The sequence below is a fragment of the Ascidia mentula genome, chromosome 8, assembly GCF_947561715.1.
Source record: "Ascidia mentula chromosome 8, kaAscMent1.1, whole genome shotgun sequence".
NCBI lineage: Eukaryota > Metazoa > Chordata > Ascidiacea > Phlebobranchia > Ascidiidae > Ascidia > Ascidia mentula.
The window spans coordinates 8165257-8185035 of record NC_138573.1 but is presented as its reverse complement, the minus strand read 5'-3'; the positions used below and the strand labels follow the sequence as shown (position 1 = coordinate 8185035).

The following is a 19779-nucleotide window of genomic DNA, read 5'->3' as shown; positions in this document are numbered from 1 at the left end:
TGCAAAGATAAAAAGTGCAAAAACACTTTTAAATGCACCGAGAGGTTTGCGTTCAAGAAGGACGTGACTTTTTCAGCCCATCAATGTTTGATCTGTTGGTTGCGGTTTTAATGAATCGGTTACGCCACATGACACACAGGAATACGTTCCCTTAAGGTAGGCATTACCTCATCATGTGCAGAGTTCGCGTATCCATCTCTTGGTGCCCTTTTCCAAAACATTGCATTTGCATTTTATTTTTATCAGTCCAGCAAAGGGTTTGACCCTCCTTTATGCAAACATGTGTTAACAAGGTTTATCTGAAAACTCCAACGCCGACATGATTTTTTTTCAAATATTAGCGAGAAAGGGGGTTATATTTAAATAAGGGAGTGTTACCAAATGGGAAATCATCTACCATCCTTTTTTGAAGGTAATTAAACTTCCACCATTGTTTGACTGACCAAGTCACGGGACTCCTGGAATTCCGCGTGGTCACAGACTATCGCGATTACTCACGGCATACAAACAAATGACAGCTTTTGATTAAAATTGGAAAAGGACACTCCGATTAACTGATCCTGACTTTTAATTTACCTACTAAGAATTTGATAGACATGTCCTATATTTCTATCCACAGGTTACAACGCACGTTCTGTGATCTATATGTGTTTTATTTAAGAGGGTGTTGTCCCTAATTTTTTCAACATATTATTGTCCTTGATTCTAAGAACTGTCTTAATTTATGAGTGGACGTTCGTATTTTCAAGCTGTTTTATCTCGAACGATGTTAAAATTTTCTTAGTTTTGCTAACATGTTTTGCATGACATCCCAGGTCCATGGTTTTGCATGGTTAGTTATATTTTACAATCGTTCTGGATATAACTGGCAGTTTTTCCAACGTTTTAATTTTACCACTGAAGTAAAAATTTATGTCTTTTTCATTCCATCGTTAGGAAAGAAATCCAGCTTTGATTGTTGTTCAGGAAGATTAAGATTTAAAAAAATGACCATAAACTAATAGAAAAAAACAAGTTTGTAATGAAACATCACAATGCTGGTTAAATATTCCGCCCTGGGTTACCGAGAGCCGACATGTTAAAATATCTCATTGTCGAAGTTACTGCTCGGAAACGAGACTGTTTTGTAACAAAACAGGTTTAACTTCAACGTATTTTAACTGTATTTCGTTCGCAATGTGGCAGAATAATATTAATACAAACGCACAAAAAAGTAAAAAGGTCGTAAACAGAAATAGGAAACAAAAAAGTACAAATGTACGGTAAAAAAATCCAACAGCAATCGTATCGGGCGCACGGCGATCTGCCCTTTCAAGGGGTTGGAGTATGGTTGGCTGCGTACTGCGAGTCACTCGAGTCTCAAAGCAGCCGGAAATAAGCAAAGCTTGATAAAAAGCGATTGTTTGGGGGAAAATACGCACGGAAAGCGAAAGCAGCCGCGTACAAAAAACAAATAGTTCGAATGATGCGCTTGTGTGTTTGGCCATCTGTGCTGTTCAACAAAAAAAGAAAATCATATTGGCGGTTCGAAGAAAAAGGCAAGTTTTTGCCGCTTTCGGCAGCGCAAACAAAACCGCGAAACTTTTGACGAAATGCTTTGACATGCTTCAGTGTAATAATGCACTCATGTCTTACACTATTTGCGCAATAACAAGTGAGTTTTTAAAGCCACGCAACAGGAAAAATTTAAACCGCACCGGAATTTCGAATCAAGTATATGAGACCACGGGATGAGTAGGTGTGTATACCATATACTGCCGTGACGGCTCAGAGCGTACAAAAAGCATAATTCGTCGGAATAGTTCATTTAACAGCAGTTGAGTAAGGAACAGGCAAAGACAGGTCACAAGTGCAATTCGATCGGTTGAACTGGAGTCGCATGCAGACCAGATCGAACAGAAATGAACTTTTGAGGAGTTACGTGAACAGGGAGAGGATGTTGTCATCTTCCGTGTTGTTATTGCTGTTGCTTGTGGAAGTGGTCAAGGGGAGACTGGAAGAGTTGAATATTTCGTCCAGGTCGGGGAGACTCTGTACAACAAAGAATGTTAATATTCTTGACATTGCAAAATCTTCAAATAAGCCCACAAAGGTTTGCAGGGAAACTACGCTATGGGAGTACCGCAGGGCACAAAGCACTCTGTCACCTACGATCATTGTAATATAATAAATTGGGCTGGCTGTGCAAAGAAATACGATATTTGCCAAAGACGTATTTTCAACCAACCTGCAGCCCAATTGGATCGTCTGCGTCGGTCTTCATGCTTTGTTCGTCCACAAACGGAGGAAGTGACGTAACTCCATTTGTTTCCACGCCAACATCCTGGGTACCCAATAATGTCTCCAGGGTGGCGTCGAACGAATCACAGGTAGGCAAACTCTGAGGGCCCAAGTTCAGGGTTTCTGGGTTAGTGTTGCCAGCTGTTGGGGTCATCGGGTTATTGGACGAGGTGGAATTGAAGGTGGTGTTGCCCGACGAGGGAGTAGGGCAACAACCAATGGACTGTGGTGTGAGGGCGTTGCTACTCGAAGGTCTTATCGGCGTACTGGGACCTTGTGGTGTTTTTGGGTTTGTCGTGTTTCGACGCTGTGGAAAAACAACGTGTTTGAAAACGTGTTTTTTTTTGTGACAAATGCATCATTACAAAAAAGACAAATAAAGATAGTTCACCAGACATAATACTGAAGACGAAAGTACACATTATAAGTTAAATCGATTTTTGGGAAAGCGTTTATGAAAAATCAAAAGATTAAACTTAACATTTACAGTATCTTGCTTTACACTGCTTTCACATGTGTACAAATAGTTTTTGACGCAAAACTCACGTTGGGGGAGCCAGCGTTCTTAAAGAAAGCGGGATGATTGAGTTTTCTTTCTATGGTAACCACATCGCTGGCAGCAATGTTATCGCTCATCTCGGCTGGCATGGGGACGGCCGAGGAACTGCATTGAAATCGAGGAGTATTGGACGAACCAGTTTGACCGGTAGGGGTCGCCATTGAGCCACCTGAAGTGATTCGACTGAAGTCGTAACTGTGCGGAAAACCTGGCAAGCAGATGGAGATCGATTTCATTGGAAGGCCAAGGGATCAATAGAATTTGTATTACACGTACTAGATTGATTGACACTTATAGCGGTTTATATGATACAAGTCTTGCGAATAAAAGCCAAAGCACAGTAACCATTGAATCTGCAACTACATCAAAGGAAAAATGTACAGTATGTTCGTAGGTTGGGTTGTACTAATTAAAAAAATAGTTTGAAGCGCAATATCAACGCTAGCTTATAGAAAGTTTAATCCAATACTGATATATGGTTTTATGAACGGAAAACTTTCATATTAAGTGTTGTTGTGCTCTTCAGGAACTGAACAGGCGTGGTGTCAATACGAGGAATCGTTTAGCGACACATGCGCTCCGTCACGCAACATAACATGTTGATTCGCCTTAGTTGCCAGGAGAAATGCACTGACATTTTAGCACCAACAAAAAACAAAGCTTCATTGAAATCTCGAAAATACGCCTGGTCTTCTTGTGAGCACGGCTTTATCCTCTATAACCACGACAAGTTCGGGTTTTGTACGGGACCGCAAGTCGGTGTCGCGAACGCTTTACTTACCGGGATTGTTGTCATTGTTTGGGGTGGGTCTGTTGCAGGGCAGTGATGAACCCGGACAGGGAGCAGGAATGTTATTGAGGCCGATACCGCGTGGCGAGGTGACGGTACGCAGACGCTTGTCTGAAAAACATCGGACGATCGGTCAGAACAGGGTCGTGTGTGTGTGGCAATTATGAACCAGAAAGGGAAATGAGGAACATCTTTTTTAAATAGACCGTGGTGTTTTTTTTGAAACCCAGTGGTTGGCTATATTAAAGTGACGGTGTTGCTAATTCGCGTCAATTTTTGTTGCTACTGTCTTCAGCGTGTCCCGAAAAACAAATAGTCATTTGAATCTTGTTCGATCTAAATTTCAAAAACCACGCTTAAAATATTTTCTGGTTACACGACATACTTAATGGGGGTCCGTCCGGGTCCGGCTTGATTGACATCTGCTCCGGCCGGGGAACATTCATCTCTTGCTTAACGCTCAGCACACTCATCATTGCCTCCTGCTTCACCCCAAACTCGCCAGGTTCGTTTTTCACGTGGAAACCAGGCGGATCAATCCTTTCGCTTTTCACCATCCCACCGCCCCCGGGGGCATCGTCGAGGGGTTGGTAGATGGGAAACCGGGGCATGGGGGTGTCACCCGGGCCAGGCAACTGACTCCAATGGCAATTGGCGTCTATGGCAATCATATTGCAGTCGCGATCTTGAAGTGACTTGAATATGCCCTGTAGGAACTCATCGATCTCCATGGCGGCCGGAGGAGCGTAATTTCTGTCGAAAAGAAGTTACAGGTTTGTTTATTGTTGTTAAAATGTACGCTGTTGTTAAAATTTCATGATTTTAGTTTCCGAAAAACACACAGCACTCACCTACAAATGGGACATATCCACGATGCGTTGTCACTGTTGATCTGGAGGTATGACTCAAGGTCAAAACACTGTAAAGCATATAGCCAGTTTATGGAATGAACATTAACCTTTTCATATCGTCCATTAATGCTATAATTGGAACACTGTTGTTTCTGTGTGCTTTGAACTTAAACATCCCGTCACTGGTTGCTGGGGATTGTTGACCGGAGGTATAAACCGAAACGTGTGAACGGTAAGAAGAATTGCACAACCACAAGCTATTTTGATCACGTTCGATTATGCCGCCCAGACGTCGTTTCACTCGGCACCACGTTGAATGCGCAGTGCATTCAATATTTTATGACGACAAAAATAGTCGTAATGGCATATAAATATATTAAAGGACATCACGAAACCCCATTAAAGGGTCGGGATTTTTCTGTCCAATAATAGTCAAAAAGACAATATTTGATAAAGGCCAGTTGGGGGTTGTTTGCGGATTTTCGAAAAAATCGAGCGGACAGACAATATTTGACCGCACGGATAACGGCGATTTTTCGCGAATAGTCTTAAATAAGCTGTATACAACTGCTTGACTTCTTCTAATTATTGTTATATCTAAACTCTACAATTTAATCTATATACCTGTATGTGCTTGCAATCGTGACCACGCGCTGGGATCTGTATTCTCTTTCCCGTGATGCAACATCGCAGGGATATGCGTACAGATGTAATAGTTTGCTCGCTGGAGCCGCTGCTGTCGCCATTGGTAGCCGTCGTCACGATGGAGTTGTTTGCAGCGATCGCTCCACTGGTGAAGTGACGTTGAACTGAAAGGCCAAGGGGACGGCGTATGAATATTTCATTAGTCCTGTCATGGGCGTCGCGTCGCCCAGGTTAGTGGTGGTCCGAAATCACGTAATATACATACTTGCCATTTCGGACCACCTGTGCAAAGTGTGTAACATACATTTTAACTTGCGCAAAACAGCTCTCAAAAAACATTTTTAGGGTCAGACAAACGTAACCGAAGTTTATATTAAGTATATTATGCCTTAGAACAAACGGGTTAGTAAGTTAACAATATTAAGTAGCGTGATGGTAAATTAACAATTTACAACCAATGAGAACATACTTTTCGTCATGCATCGGCTTTCAGGAAGTGCTCGCTTCTGCAGTAGTTTGAGAATGCATCTGATGGTGGGAAGTTGTACGAATTGAAGGCTGAAGAAATGTGACTGCGCATAATAACACAACATGCGTTACAAAAGTGCAACGCAGCACGTTTGCGGGAAGCATTCAGAAAACATTGTGGTCATTTAAGCTCCCTGGCTACGGCAAATAAACTTAAATAAACGTTTCATTTTGTGAAGTACTATATGCATGTTAATCCAGCAACAAGATAACAACGTGTTTTACTAATGTTAGTGGCCTCGTGTTTTTAAACAACTGCTTATGGTCCCTTTTATCTCGCTGAAACGTCAGAGGCGACGGCGTTGCGTAGGCGTGAAATTAATTGCACACAAACAAACAGGTGCGACGGGGTTTGGCGAATCACTCACGCAACAGCAGGCGGAAACGGTTATGGTGATTTCGTTTCGTCCGGGTCGACAGACTTTCTTCAGGTAAAGCGGCTTGTGTGTGGTTCGCAACTTGCCTCGGGTGATTGGCATCGGCGTGCCGTTGACGCTAACCTGTAACATACAGCAAAGCGTTCAGGAAGGCCGATGGTAAATTGATTAACAATGCGGGATCAAAGCTGTGTAGCCGGTTGTTGGTGTTTATTGTTTAGATAGGTTTGGCCGTTTACCTGAACGTTCTGGGGCCAGTTGGTGTGCTTTGTTCTATCTTCGTGGTGGTAACACTTGAACTGCAAATCCAGGTCCGCCCTGAAACCCAGAAAAAACGTTTTTGACAAAACTACACTGTTCAGAAAATCATTGAAACTAAATCGGCGAGATAGCGGTATTGCAAGCAAGCAATTTATGCTCTATGCGTTCGACACGAGTATGGCCAAATTGTTGGTTTGACACTTGCCATTTAAACAAGTATCGACCACCGTCATACTTACAAAGTCCCTATTTAATTAAACATCCGCAAATTTACTACCATATATATTGCAATATGACCACAGCCACATGCCCGTAAAACAGCATTGTGTCAAGTGTGCGCATTTTGCCAATATTGACTAAACGTTGGTAGCGTGTGCGCTCGGTTTGCAACTTGATCTACCGTCGCAATACATTGTCACGGTGCCCTTTATTCCTACACCACACGACATGAAATATTTATCGTCTGTAACAGCGCGAGGCGAGCGCAAATGACACTATGACTCAACCACTGAACGGCGTGATATTGAAGGTCAAAGCAACACTGTCGCGGTGTAGTGAAATACAGCAGTTCGGGGAAATTTGGCACAAGAGAACTTACCTCTCATACAGGGTTTTATGGATGTTGGGCTTGATGGTAAAAGCTCGCGTGCTGATATTTCGGTTGTGTTCGAGTCGAAACGCATCCAGAACTACGCCGTCGCGGATCGGAAACACCACCAGTTGCTCGTCGCCTGGAAAACACATTAGGTATAATGAAGCAGGTGTGTTCGAAGGGCAGCAAGACAGATAAATGCCACAGCAACGCAAACGTGTCACGACCTTTTCCTCGTTCGTGAGCAAGTTAAAAGCCCAGAGTGGCATGTTTCCTACCTAATGACACTCCAGATAATGCGGTTGCACCCCGAATTCCGGCGTGCAGAGCGCGGAAACGGCAATGGCCCGTTGAAACTCGAACAGGTAAACTCGTCACGCCACGTTCAGTTTCATAAGCCGATGCCTGGGTGTCGTGTGACCAACAGAGTAATGCGGTTGCTTCGATGCCTAAAAGTGGTGGCCCAACCCGGTAACGCATGCCTGGGCGCAGGCAGTAGGCTACGCCCGCTTAAAGTCGTCTTGTCACGAATGGAGCAGTGGAGACCGCCGCCTGATGCATGTGCCTGCCACAGCGCATCTTCCGTGAATACCCTTGAGGCGATGGCGACGAGACCGTGGCAACCGGAGAAAAGACCACGGATACCTTGCGACGACTGGTTGTGACCAGCACGTGGGTTGACGGGTAGCTGCAAACCCCGATCTTATCGCGTCGGAGTCCGAACAATACCACCCGGTACCACAGTCGGTTTAAGCAGGCTATCACTTGCTGGTTAAAAGTCAAGCACCTTGAGCGACATTTCTCGGCGGATTTGGGCGACGCGTGTGGCACATTTTGTCGGCTGGCGAGGTGGCAAATCTCACCAGAGCACTGAGATCAATTAGGGATATTCTCTTACGAGTATCAATTCCTGACCGACAAGGCCATGTCTGGCAGTTCGGACAGTTCATTACTTCCATGTCAAGAAAGGAAAAACACATCAAAAAGTTCCACTCGGTACATACCTTCGCCGTCAAATTTGTCTATATTCGGGTAGGGAGGAACATTATGGGCGCTACCGGGAGTCAGTGGAGGCGTCGGATTGCCAGGGATGGGATTCGGTTGCTGCGAGTTCGGATACGACACCCCACGCATCTTTAAAATCATAAAGAATTCACATGAATCTTTTTGCAGAAATCCAGCTGCTTTGCAGTCGGGGCTTATTTTACCGCTAAGGCGAAATCTCATGTGACAAAAGCCGGAGGACCACCGTGTTAGTCAAGTTTGTTACATGCTGATAATACATAAATCGCCACAAACTTTTACGGAATCCAGAAGTCGTTTTTTCACGAATTTTGCACCGTTTAGAAGGGTGACGAAAAATTATTGCGTACCTCGTTAATATTGTGAGGGGGATAAGGTCTTGGTGCCTGTCCGTACGGATGATGATTGCTCATAGATGGGTTCGTCGGGTAAAACTGATGTTGCGGGGAAAGCCCCGTTCTGGGGTTGTAACCCTGGGGGTTTGGGGTCGTGGGACCAGGGGTGAGGTGCATGGCAGGGTGTGTCACGGTGTCCGTGGGCTTGTTGAAGGGCCCGGCCATGCTGGGCGTTCCGTTGTAAGGCCCTTGTCCAACCGCCTGTGCGTGAAAGGCATAGTCAAGTGGTGCTCGAACGTCAAGTTATAGTTGGGCAAAAGGCGTACTGGTGTTGGCCAACAAGCACAACTCGTTCAATCATGTTTCAAACTGACACTTGGATTGGTAAAACACAAATGACTGACTCTCCACGGACCAATCAAACACATCATCTAACGATGTCCCTTGTTTTTATAAAGTACAGTTTATCAAATATGTGTGAACGGTTAGTAGGTAATCTTAATTTAAAGGATTTAAATGTAAAGTTGAAACTATGGCGTTCGTGCTAGCAAATACAAAATTAATGAAACATCGTATCAAATAACAAAACAATGTATGCCAAATAAAAAGCAGAAACACAGCGCTATGGCAATTTTGCACACCTGCTGAGGTCTACACGATTGCTTGTACATATCATTGCAGATAGGTCCGTGCAGTGACCCCGTCCTGGGTGATCCCATGCCGCCGCCCATCTGGTAAGGAGCGGTTGTGGGTTGGCCCCGGACATAATGTGGAGACATCTGTGGCCTGGAACGGTTAGCTTGGGACATAATCGGAAACCCCATGCCTCGCTGTTGGTTTGGCGAAAAATGCTGGCCTGGATGATGAGACACGTTTTGGTGCATGTGGTAATTGCCACCAGGATGTCCGACTGGTCCATTCTGCATCTGGAAAACAGTCAATTTTAGTTGTGGTTAGTATTCCTGTTGAGTTCATGATTATGAGAAAGACAGAGAAGAATACTGCACATTGTATGGGCACAAAATGTTGCTATTAAATTAAAAATAGTGACAAGTGACAAGGACCTTTGTCGCGCCACATATACAAGCCTTTTGTACGTAGTAATACCCGTTGTTATGCTAGTAGCACTCATTAAACCAACAGACCCTCGGCACATGTATTGTAGACACCGCTCTCTCACATGCATCGCGCAGGGAGAACAACAACAAGCGAGAGAAAAACAAACGATCAAACGGATTGTGGGGTGAGGTGAACGCTCGCGTATAGCGCAGCGAACCAACTTGTGGCGCGCGATGTGGGGGTAATGGATTGAGTCCGTCGCTTCCACTGTCAAAACAAATCGCATTCCAAGTCGCGATCCCATCTTCGACTTGTTTGGCAGAAGAGACTGCAACGCCTTGTGAAATGGGCGCCATTTTGTCGGGGGCAAATCGTAGAGCAAACTGTGCGGCCGCTTATCGTACTCGAGAATCAATAAAACGCAACCTGTCAAGGCCGACCGTGTCTCATTGGTGCTGGTGGCATATGATCGACTGGTGCCCTTCCCTCGGCGCTCATTCTTCTCGCCTCTATTCCTAATCCCGTATCGCAAACGCGACATTCCAGGAAATCGGGGCGTGCTGTTATTGTGGCGCTCTTCCGAATGGAGAGGGGGATTACATGAATATTTTACCAGTGCCGCCATTGACCCATCGATTAAAGTCGTCTCTATGGTGAGAGTGAGTCTTAATCGCGTGCAAACGGGAAGAAATTGGGAAAATGGAAGCACATTTGAAAACGGTGAAAATGGGATAGATGACGACAAAATATTTTGCTTTTTCTTGAAAGTCTACAGAATTTAAGAAAAGAACTCAGTTTGACTTGACAGACTTAACAACCGTTTTTCGTGTTTGGTCGCTGAAGATAAAGCAAAGACCCTAACCACATAAATCAATCCCCATCGAGCGAGAAGGCCTCAGATCCATGGATGCGCAATTACCATTCAGCGGCATTTGCGACGATTTGTGGGCCACTATATCCTGCCGCCAATTTGCCAAGGTAATTGCAGTGTTCGATGTAGCAATTAACACGTCATCTTTCTCCGGTAAAAGTGGGCTGCAGGCGTATCTATGAGCCAACCACGCCCAACAGCAAATGGCTCAATGTCGTTTTTCGAACCGCAGCAATGCGCTATGTGCCTCAAGCGTTCCAACCAACACACACTTTTTAAGTTTGCATTGCCCCAGTAGAAAATAAATTGACAAGTGATGAAACACCCAGCGTTACTTGTGTTGAAAATTTGCTTAACGCTAGCGCTTATCAGTTTCAAGCCAATATAAGGGAACCTTATCGATTTCGGTAGCGGCGAAGATTAATTGTCGTTCAAGTTGTGTCGCCCCGCAGTCGAAGACAAAACGCGCAGTTTCATAAATTATGCACAGCTCGTGCAAGTCGAGTGCCTCGCGGCGCAATACTTGTGGCCGTGGTTTACGTCGACGAAAGGAGGACAGGAGGAAGCCGCTCCCGGACACCGGTACAAGCTTCTTTGACAATTGTGCATAGGCGTTTGATACCTTCTCCGTCCTCGCAAAACTCACATCAAAGGGTATCAAGACGGTGTGACACAGTCGGCGGTAAACGCGGAGCAACACACCGGACACAGGGTAGACCACAGATAGCCGGGCACAAGCCGTTTGATGTGGTGACCTGGAGAACATTTTCCAGGGCCCGCGTCAGCATCGCCGCGGGGTGTTTATTTTGCTTAGATTCGAGAAATTTGCGCCGTAAGCAAAGCCTGTAGCCGGCATAGGGTCTCGACCCGCGATAAATCAGAACTTGTCGAAAAGTTCACCGGCAAACACCTGAACCTGCATTCCGCCGTGGAAGCCCGAAAACATAATCCTGCAATCCCAGTCGCATCCATCTTAGTTTGACGGGTCGGCGAGCGCCAAGAGGTGACGTTTATGGGGCAGTGAATGTATGAGCTCGTGTCTGTCATCAAAGACGGGACTAAATCAAAGTTGGAAAACTAGACTGTCACCGCTCAGTACTTTCTAGTGTTTGTTTAGCAGATGCTGCCGGTGCCGCACCCAAAAAAACGCGCCCCGGCGTGTCTCGTAAGTCCATCTAACTATCGAATCTGCGGTAGTATTTGGAGCTATGACGTCACGGGTGAAAACGACAAACAAACATCTGAACAGCTCAGAGGGGCGTTTTCGCTGGCCTGTCATATTGCATTCCCATTGGAGTAAGTTGGTTCCAAGCGCGGGGATTGTCTAAACCGGTGGGAGTACAAAATCGTGGAACACGTGGTTGCATGTTTGAGCCATATTGTCCCAGGTAAATTACGCGGAGATCGTAGATATTGATGAAAATTTCGCGTGACGTTAGGTCCTTGTCTGTAAGCACCCATTCAGCAGAAATAACAACTTCAGTCACCACGCGTAACGGTGCCAAACAAACGCTCATTCACCAGCATTATGAAGCGCCGAGCTACATTGACTTTCCGCGCTGGTCGCCGTATGACGCAAGTCGATGCTTGAAGGTGTTGCCAAACAAAATACCAAATGCGCAACCAAGAACATAGAGAATTTCAGCGGACCATCACCGTCAAGTGCGCGGGTTGTGCAGATAACGCTCATCAGACACGCACATGCTCATCAAACAGACAGATTGCCTTGGGCATCAAGCGCATCACTAAACTGTTTTCGGGAATGACTCCCAGACACGAAACGCTAGACAGAATTATTAACTTGGAATATTATTGAAACGTTTTTGATCTTCCAACGATATTTGAAAATAAACCTACTTAAATTGCCTGTTCGTTGAAATCAAATTAGACCAGGAATTTTTTGTCCAAATGCATGTACTTTCAACTCAATCTTACACAGCATGCTTTTAGACAAGGCTCAGCTGTTTTAATGTTGATAACAAGGGGCCATAATAATATATGGCCGCAAAAATTATCGCAAGGAAACGCAGCGGTCGCTTCTCGCCGCGAAAAGTTCTGCTTCCTGTCACGAGCTTCTGACGTTCAACTCCTAAAAGTGTAAAGACGAAACGCAGGCGCCCACACAACGGAATAAAAGCGATTTTCAAGGAAATTGCGTGTGTGGCGATTTCGACAAAAAGCGTCCACTTGCACTTACCCCCTCGTATGAGTTGACAGGGCCGTGGTCTCGCTCCTTCAAAAACGCCGTGGCAGTTGCAGTGGCGGTTGCTGCTGCTGCTGCAGCTGCCGCAGCGGCCGCGGCTGCCGCTGCTGCCGGAGGATGATGATTCTGCTGACAAAGAAACACGTTTACAAAACAAAGATTTTCTACAATCGCCCAAACGATGAATATGTGCTAAAAATCAACAAATACCTGATCAGGTCCCATTCTGTGTCCGGGTCCTCCCTGATAACGATCAGGTCCCATATTACGGTTGTGTGGTGGGTACATGTTGTGTGGAGAGTAGTTCCCGCCCGGTGACTTGGTGTGCATTCCGCCATAGCCGTGACCATAGTTGCCTCCCATCTGATCGGCGGCATGATGACCCACGTGCTGCTGGGCGAATGAGGTTGACCCAGACTGGCTGTGCACAGGCACTGGGGCGGTTTGAGTAGTCGAGACCCCCCAGACTGTGGTTATGACTGATAAGGATGGGTGTTGATTTAGTGGAGGGCCTTGCTGTGCTCCTTGATTCCAATTTCTACGAAAGTTAGCAAGTTCCAACACATTTGTATTTACTTTTCATCGACTATTTTCACAAACCTTTGACCCATATGAGGTTGTGGGTACTGCATCTTTTGTCCCATGATGTCCCCACCCATAGGGTTCGGCCCCGGACCAGACATGGGGTTGTTAGGCTTGATGACGTCATGTTGCAACGTCATGATTTTTTCCAAGCTGTGCAGCCACATGGTCAACATAGCTGCATTATAAATATTTTTATTGTGAATTGAAAAATTCCTCTCGCAGATACGATCTTGTAGAATGTAGAAAAAAGTTGGACCTAATTAAAGGGTTTATTTTCACTGGCAGCCAACACAAACCATAACCGCAGGCTCCGCGTCAGTGACGGCGGTTAGAAATAGGAAATATAAACAACAGCAGAGCTTCAGAGGCGATGATGCGAGGCTTTTCGACCCTAGCAGATGGGGTCGAGAGATGGAAAAGTGAAATGCGATTTTGATTATGTGACCGAAGCTAAGGTGCGCGGGCGGGGATGACGCGCGACCCAAAGATCGCTTTTATCCACAAAGGGGAGCCGGCAAAAATTGTTTGCATTACACAAGAGCTACAAGCGGTCTCAGGTCGCCCGGGGCGCCGCGGCTCACGCGATTGTCCGCTATTTACATTAACTCGCCTGCCAACGCGCCTATCGCGAACTTGATCTTCGCTTTGCGAGTTTTGAAGTTATCCGTGATAGACCCTATACTCAGCAATGCCGATATTTCCTCCGATAACTGGATTTTGTTTGCGACAGGCGTAGCCAGCCGCGCGTGACAATCGCCAGCTACAGGCTAATAATTAACTGACTAAGTTTCAACGAGTGTTTTTTCACTTTCACCTTGTCATGAAATGATTTACGAAGTACTGGGGGCATTGATATCTGCTGTTCGCATGCGCGTCGTCTTTGAAATCGATGCCTAGCGAATGAAGAAACCACAACGCAATAACCGTCTGCTTTATAGGTTTTGAGTGCAGGCAAAAGATCACCAAGCGTCTCAATATCATAGAAGTTATTGGACAGTGGCGAGCAGATATGTGCCTGTCTCAATCGGCTAGGTGAGGGAGGCATTAGCGGGATTATCGCGGGATAAGTGCCGCAAATTGGGTAAAATTGCTTTGAGACACTATGCTTGCGGCAAGCGATCCTATCCCTGGCCTCTGAAGTGCGTCACAACGTCCGGGCGAGTCCTATCTGTTTGTAATCATCCGCGCCCGAGATAATGTGCTCCATCTCCTCAGTCAGCTGTACAGCTACGCTAAGCTGTGAATGTTGCGGGTATGAGTGACGCGCCTAACATCGAATACTGATCAAGTTCCAACAAGTACGAGAAGTTTCAACGCATTATTGAGCGCCTATCATAGCTAGTTTAGTTGATCCAATTGTTTAGTGGACTTGAAACAAATAACTGCAACAAACTGCGTTATGGTAACATTTACCCACATTCCGGCGTCGCGAAAATTGGGCATCGCACACGCCCTAAGCGAATTGCGCATCGCTATGTTTATTTACGCTGCGGTCGTGAACGAACTTTAACCGACAACCCAGTTCTTGGCAACAGAGCACACGCGGCAAATAAGGACATCATATTACATGACATTCGAACAAGCGCAAACTCATATGCCTCAACGCAAAACAAAGCGCGTGTTACTGTGGAAACCTCGTTGGGAACGTAACTCTGACGAAGACTTTGCATAATTGATGGCGATAATTCTTTACAAAAACGCATCTAACGAAACAATGACGACAACAAACATATGTTCGGGGAGAAGACAAGCTCAGCAGCAGAGGTGGTGTTATGGGTGTTGGGGTTACAAAACTTAGATTCCACAACTTACATGCCGAGTTTGCTTGGAAACGGTCTCGGTGGTCATTGCAAAGTGCCAGGAGACGATAGCAGATGTCGAGGTCGTAGCCTTGCTTCCCCGCCACATCGTTCACAACCTGAAGGTAAAAATAAAATGAGATGCATGCACGTTACCACAGGCCAGCTTTTAATGGCAAAGTACGTTTGAACTATTGGATGTCGTCTTTAGAAAATACAATGAAAAGCACACTAATGGTGGTAAGGTTCCATGGAGCTATTTCCCGAAACTATCAACACCTGAAGAAAGGACTTCCTGATTGGTGCTTGGGTAGCGGTTTCAAACCATATTTAGTTAAACATCATTTCTGCGCTTTTTTGTTGGTGATTATTCTCCTGGGCCCGCGCTTTTAGTAAGGTCCCATCTTGACAGCAGAACAATAGAAATGCCGCCTCCGCACTGCACGCCTATCGACGGAAGCGTGAATTCGACTATAGACCTCTTGCCATATGTTGTGGCGTTTTGATTCTTTAAACATAATAATGCGCATCTCCTATAATACCAAAAATATTTTGAACGAAAACCGACAGCTTCTTTACTCCTGTAGGATTTTAAGGAGCACGCTTTGGTTTAGGGATCATTTCGAATTTTAGTGATGGTCACATACAGTTTAACCAATCGGACAAAAATGCAAACTGAATTGATGCGACAAAAAGGAATTAAAGTGGCAAATACTTGTTTCTCTGACTGAGATCGATAAACCTAACCCCCACACCGTTGATTGGCTGGCGATCAGGCGACGTCGCGAGCTTTGTAGAGAACGAGAGAAGTTCGACACATAGGTTTGAGTAAGACCGTTTGGTCCGTTGCGCAAAATCGATGCACTCCTTCTTAATTATTAATGGCGGCCTCGAGGGCGAGGGGCAAGCACCATTGCCCTGGTGGCATCACTTTTACCACTGAATATTCTGTGCGCTTTGTTAAAAGTAGAACGCCGTTGTTTAAAGTTTTTTTTTTAAGATGGAAGTAATACAAAAAAATACAACAGAATCATTTTACTTCGGGGGCTTTAACTAAGGCAAACGGGCCACATTGGTTTTCAATGTTTTTTGTTATTGACCAATCAGACAAAGGCGGTCTTTGACGACGCGATACTAATGAACGCTAGTCGTCGTATCGAGTTCAGTGCGAACGGGGTTAAGCCGGAAAAGTGACCATTGTCTGGAACGGGTCACTTGCGCGCGTTCGAGCGTGGAAGCGTGGCTCGTCTTTTGCAGTTTGGCGCCGGCCCGTTAGCACGCCACAGACCGTGACCAAATTCTCCGACCACGTGATTGGAAGGTGTCCCAATTAACGCTTGAAAACGGATCAGGCATGGTGTATGGCATGCCGACAGCGAAAGAAAAATTGCCAAATAAGTGCCGTACAAGGCGCAGGGGAATGCTGCTACTTGACTTGAGCGACGCAATGAAAAGTGCTGATTAAGGAGGTAGCGCATTACCGGTCCAGCTTTCAAGGCCCCCATTCGCGCGCCAGCGACAACGCGCGAGTCAGCGGCAAGGGAGCATGATTGAAATTCTCAGCGAAATTTAGGTAACCCGACACCCGAACCGCCTTGTTGCACGCATGCACTGAACCCACCGCAGTCACGTGTCTACCAAGCATGTACAGAATGGATACAGCGAGGCAAAGTGGCCGTAAAGTTGTGTCACAAAACCACAAGGTTTATTTAAATGTAAGGAGAAGCGCGTGGTCGCATGAGTCGGGATGCATTTTCCTCAAACGCGGATGCATTTAATCGGTCTGATTTGAATTCAGGCGCAGTCAATTTCCGTCAAGTGACGCAAGTAGTTAATTGGAAACACTTCCACTTTTGCAACGGAATAAAACCGGGCGCTTCACGATTAGGCACAAAGCACGAAGTCTCGTGTGAACCAAACCTCCTATAAGCTGCCTGTCAACGGCGGACGCAGACATGGAGGGTGGTTAACAAAGCAACACTTACAGCCAGACGAAGATCGCTCAGATAAACTTGGGTAAAGCGAACATGCCACAGGCAGGCGGCGCGCCGATGCTGCTTTCAGGTGCCGTAACCCTATAGCGTTCAATTTAGATTGTCTGAGCTCAAGTCGATAAAACAGGAAATGTCCTCACCGCCTTCGTCTATCGCGTTGCATGCCGGGGCGTCTGCCTTAATGGTGCGTAAGTGGGGTAAGAAGAATAATGCAAGCTGGATCGCTTAATCCTGCTTCGCGCCAGTAATGCTATTTACTGCGTTCCATATCACCGAGCAAAACTAACCACTCTGCCGTGGGACCGTCCGATTCCTGTCGTCACGGAGCTGTAACTGACAGGTCCGCCTACAAAATGCGAGCCTCCTCAGCGAGACATATATTTGGTTTCGCGGAAAGAAAATGGCAAATGTGAATCAAATATTGTTAGGAAACAACCTTAGGGCGATTTATAACTGCGCATGAACCAAGCCACTCAAGAACCCGAATCAACTTGAGTTTTTCTCAATTCACAATAATGTATACATACAAATACGTGGGTTGCACGCGTTTGTAGATCAACTAATAGGTGTTTACTTGAAGGGCGACACGACACAGGGAGAGTTGGGAAATTACCCAAGGGAGCATCAATAACGGTGGCCATACGCGCTCGAATCTTTCTGCGACGATGCGGTCACAGGCCAACGAGTTTATCGATCTTGTGTGACATCACGACACTCATCTACGAGAGACCTAAAACGTTAGTAGTGGACGGATGTGTTTGACGATAAACAACTTTCGTAACTGCAAAACATTGCACCTCGCAGTTTGACTAACGGGTTAGTAGGATAAGCCAATGCAATTACGACATCTTTGATCTTCGAGTTAGTTGTCATTTCATCAGGATTTCCAGTCAAATTTTCATAGTTTTTTTGCGAATTTCTAGGCGTACTTTTTAAATACGGCATCAGCTTGCCTTTGAGTCAAGCCGAAAACGAGCGTTCACGTCAGCGCGAGTGGTTTAAGATGTGGTTTGATGCGGGCGCGGCGGGCGGATGTAGAATTTCTCGGTCCAGAGCCTTCCTAAAGACACTTTTACCGGCGAGCAAACAGAAATCGCGGAGCTGCTGAGGATTTCAGGGGGGTGACATCTCCGCCCACACGTATATATATTGCTTACGGTCGATCTTCAGTCACGCACCACCGCCAGTGGACTTCGCTGTTTGCGCCACTGGTCGTTGTTACACAAACGAACGTGATGAGAAAACGAGACACGAAACGTCACGGCGAGAGCTTTGATCCGAAGCGGTTGAAAACACGCCTATATTGCGTCGAGGAATTCGTACCCTCGTCTCAATTTTGCCGAGGAAATTTGCCCCGGAGCAGATGCATAATCGCACGCCGCAATAAACGAGTGCGACCGACCACTCCATTGCCAGTTGTCGGCCGCGTCCTGGGTCACGTTTCGTATTTCGTGCTGTTTGGTCACGGCTCATTGCGACGCGGCATGCCCAGGCGAGACGACGACCCCGCACCAAATGGGGCAACAGCCTCACCTGCGAAGATGTAGCTGCTCCCAGAGGGTATTTGTAGGCGAGCATGTGTTGCGGAATATTACCGGGGACCGCCGGGTCGTGGTTCGCTAATCTTTACGTTGTGATCGCGCGGGGTTGAAGGAAAAAAGGGGGCGTCTCGCGTTAAACAATGCCCCGTAAGCGCGAGAATGGGCAGCCGTTTTGTCTGCGCTGGTGCGAGCCGAGATACATATTTGTGTTGGCTCGGGAGGCGGCCATTCCCAAGTTTAACGAAAGCGATCGGGCGGAACTCGCGGAAACTATTTAGATGCCGCGACAAGGCACGATGCGTCCCAAAAGCTGAGCCGTGTTTACTTAGCAACCCGAAGTCAGCTTCACGCTAAATCTAACTGGAACGTTATTCAAGCAATTACTTACGTATAAGACCAATGCAACTTGTTTCGTCGGTTGGTTAGGTGATTATAGTGATTTAATTTACCGCAGAAATGTGTTAACATGTAAATAAGCCCTAGAATAGACCTTAAGGTGTCGAGGGCACCATAAGAACACATTGTACCCCAGCGATTTTTTTAGGCCGGCAATCTAACGGCGACCATTCCTCGCAACGCTCTATTTGGCGCCTGATGGATAGACTGGCATTGCAAGGGCGCCGTTTGTCGTTCAGCAAATCGCCTAATGGCGACAACTTGAACTTGCCTAAAAGTGCCCATCAGTTTCGTTTCAATTTAAGACATGAACTCCTCGAATTTATCTGCCAAAACCGCGTGGCGTATTTACGACACTAAACTATCCAATTCTTTACACTTACCATCAGACATCCCATCAGTGATTGATGAAAGTGAGGCTGGAATGCCCGAGCGTCTGAGCACCAATCGAAAAGCTCTCGCGCTGATTTTGCGAACATCTGTGGGTCTCGCAAGTGCTGCAATCGCAGAAACACATTTTAGCGTAAGCGCATGCCGGTTTATTGTTGTAACAACGACGAACATTTTGTTACTCACGTTTTGTATGCACTGCAGTCGATCAAGTGTTTGTCTCGTGTGTGGGTCATGATTGAGGGGGTTAGGGCCCCCCATTGGGCCACCCATTGTCCCGCCAACACCCCCTCCCATTGGCAGTTGACGCATGGCGTGGTCGATAGTGGTAGAGCTCATTGGAGATCCAGTAGGTTCTATAATCCAATAATCCACCGGTTTTTGGTGCTTATTAAGGTCGTTTAGAATAGCTCCGCAGTAGAAGGCAGTCAGGCTTCATCGGAGCACTTCACGACCCCCGTTAACTGGACGCAAGCACATCTGCTCCAACGACTGGATACGTTTTTGTTTCACGCGTTTGTGCGCTTCGGTGAGACGGATTTGTAAACAAACAGACCTTCCCACGAGTTGTCTGTCCCTCTTGATTTGACGCTAATTGGTCTTCGCTCTCTATGGCGTTTCGTTGTAATCCAGGGAACTGTTCATACGTTCAATTGAGCAGCAGTTGTGTAAAATCTAGTAGCTGATTTATTAAAACTGG

The 19779-nt window shown here is 46.2% G+C and overlaps 1 protein-coding gene across 2 annotated transcripts; it reads right to left on the bottom strand.

Moving 5' to 3' along the window:
• Nucleotides 1–1152: 1152 nt before the first annotated feature.
• On the bottom strand, nt 1153–19779 carry LOC145910535 (zinc finger MIZ domain-containing protein 1-like). 2 transcript variants are annotated; one of them, XM_082997688.1, is made up of 20 exons: nt 19266–19779; nt 19073–19186; nt 14772–14877; nt 12975–13134; nt 12585–12912; nt 12369–12503; nt 8883–9167; nt 8257–8502; nt 7888–8017; nt 6890–7022; nt 6270–6348; nt 6022–6153; nt 5595–5697; nt 5105–5289; nt 4481–4548; nt 4015–4382; nt 3621–3740; nt 2827–3047; nt 2228–2587; nt 1153–2031 (listed from the first exon to the last, which is right to left on the bottom strand). In XM_082997688.1, exons 1-20 carry the CDS (start codon nt 19416–19418, stop codon nt 1918–1920), a joined length of 3540 nt encoding a protein of 1179 aa, XP_082853814.1. In that variant the 5' UTR covers nt 19419–19779; the 3' UTR covers nt 1153–1917. The 2 variants fall into 2 exon arrangements, with proteins under 2 accessions (XP_082853814.1, XP_082853815.1); XM_082997689.1 differs by having other exon boundaries at nt 12369–12500.

Excerpts from the sequence above, each read along its gene's own strand:
- LOC145910535 (XM_082997688.1), bottom strand. The coding sequence starts at position 19,418 with ATGAGCTCTACCACTATCGACCACGCCATGCGTCAACTGCCAATGGGA. Across the intron at positions 4,549-5,104 it reads ACGATTGCAAGCACATACAG|TGTTTTGACCTTGAGTCATA; the intron begins GTATATAGATTA and ends TATGCTTTACAG. Across the intron at positions 4,383-4,480 it reads TGGATATGTCCCATTTGTAG|AAATTACGCTCCTCCGGCCG; the intron begins GTGAGTGCTGTG and ends TCTTTTCGACAG.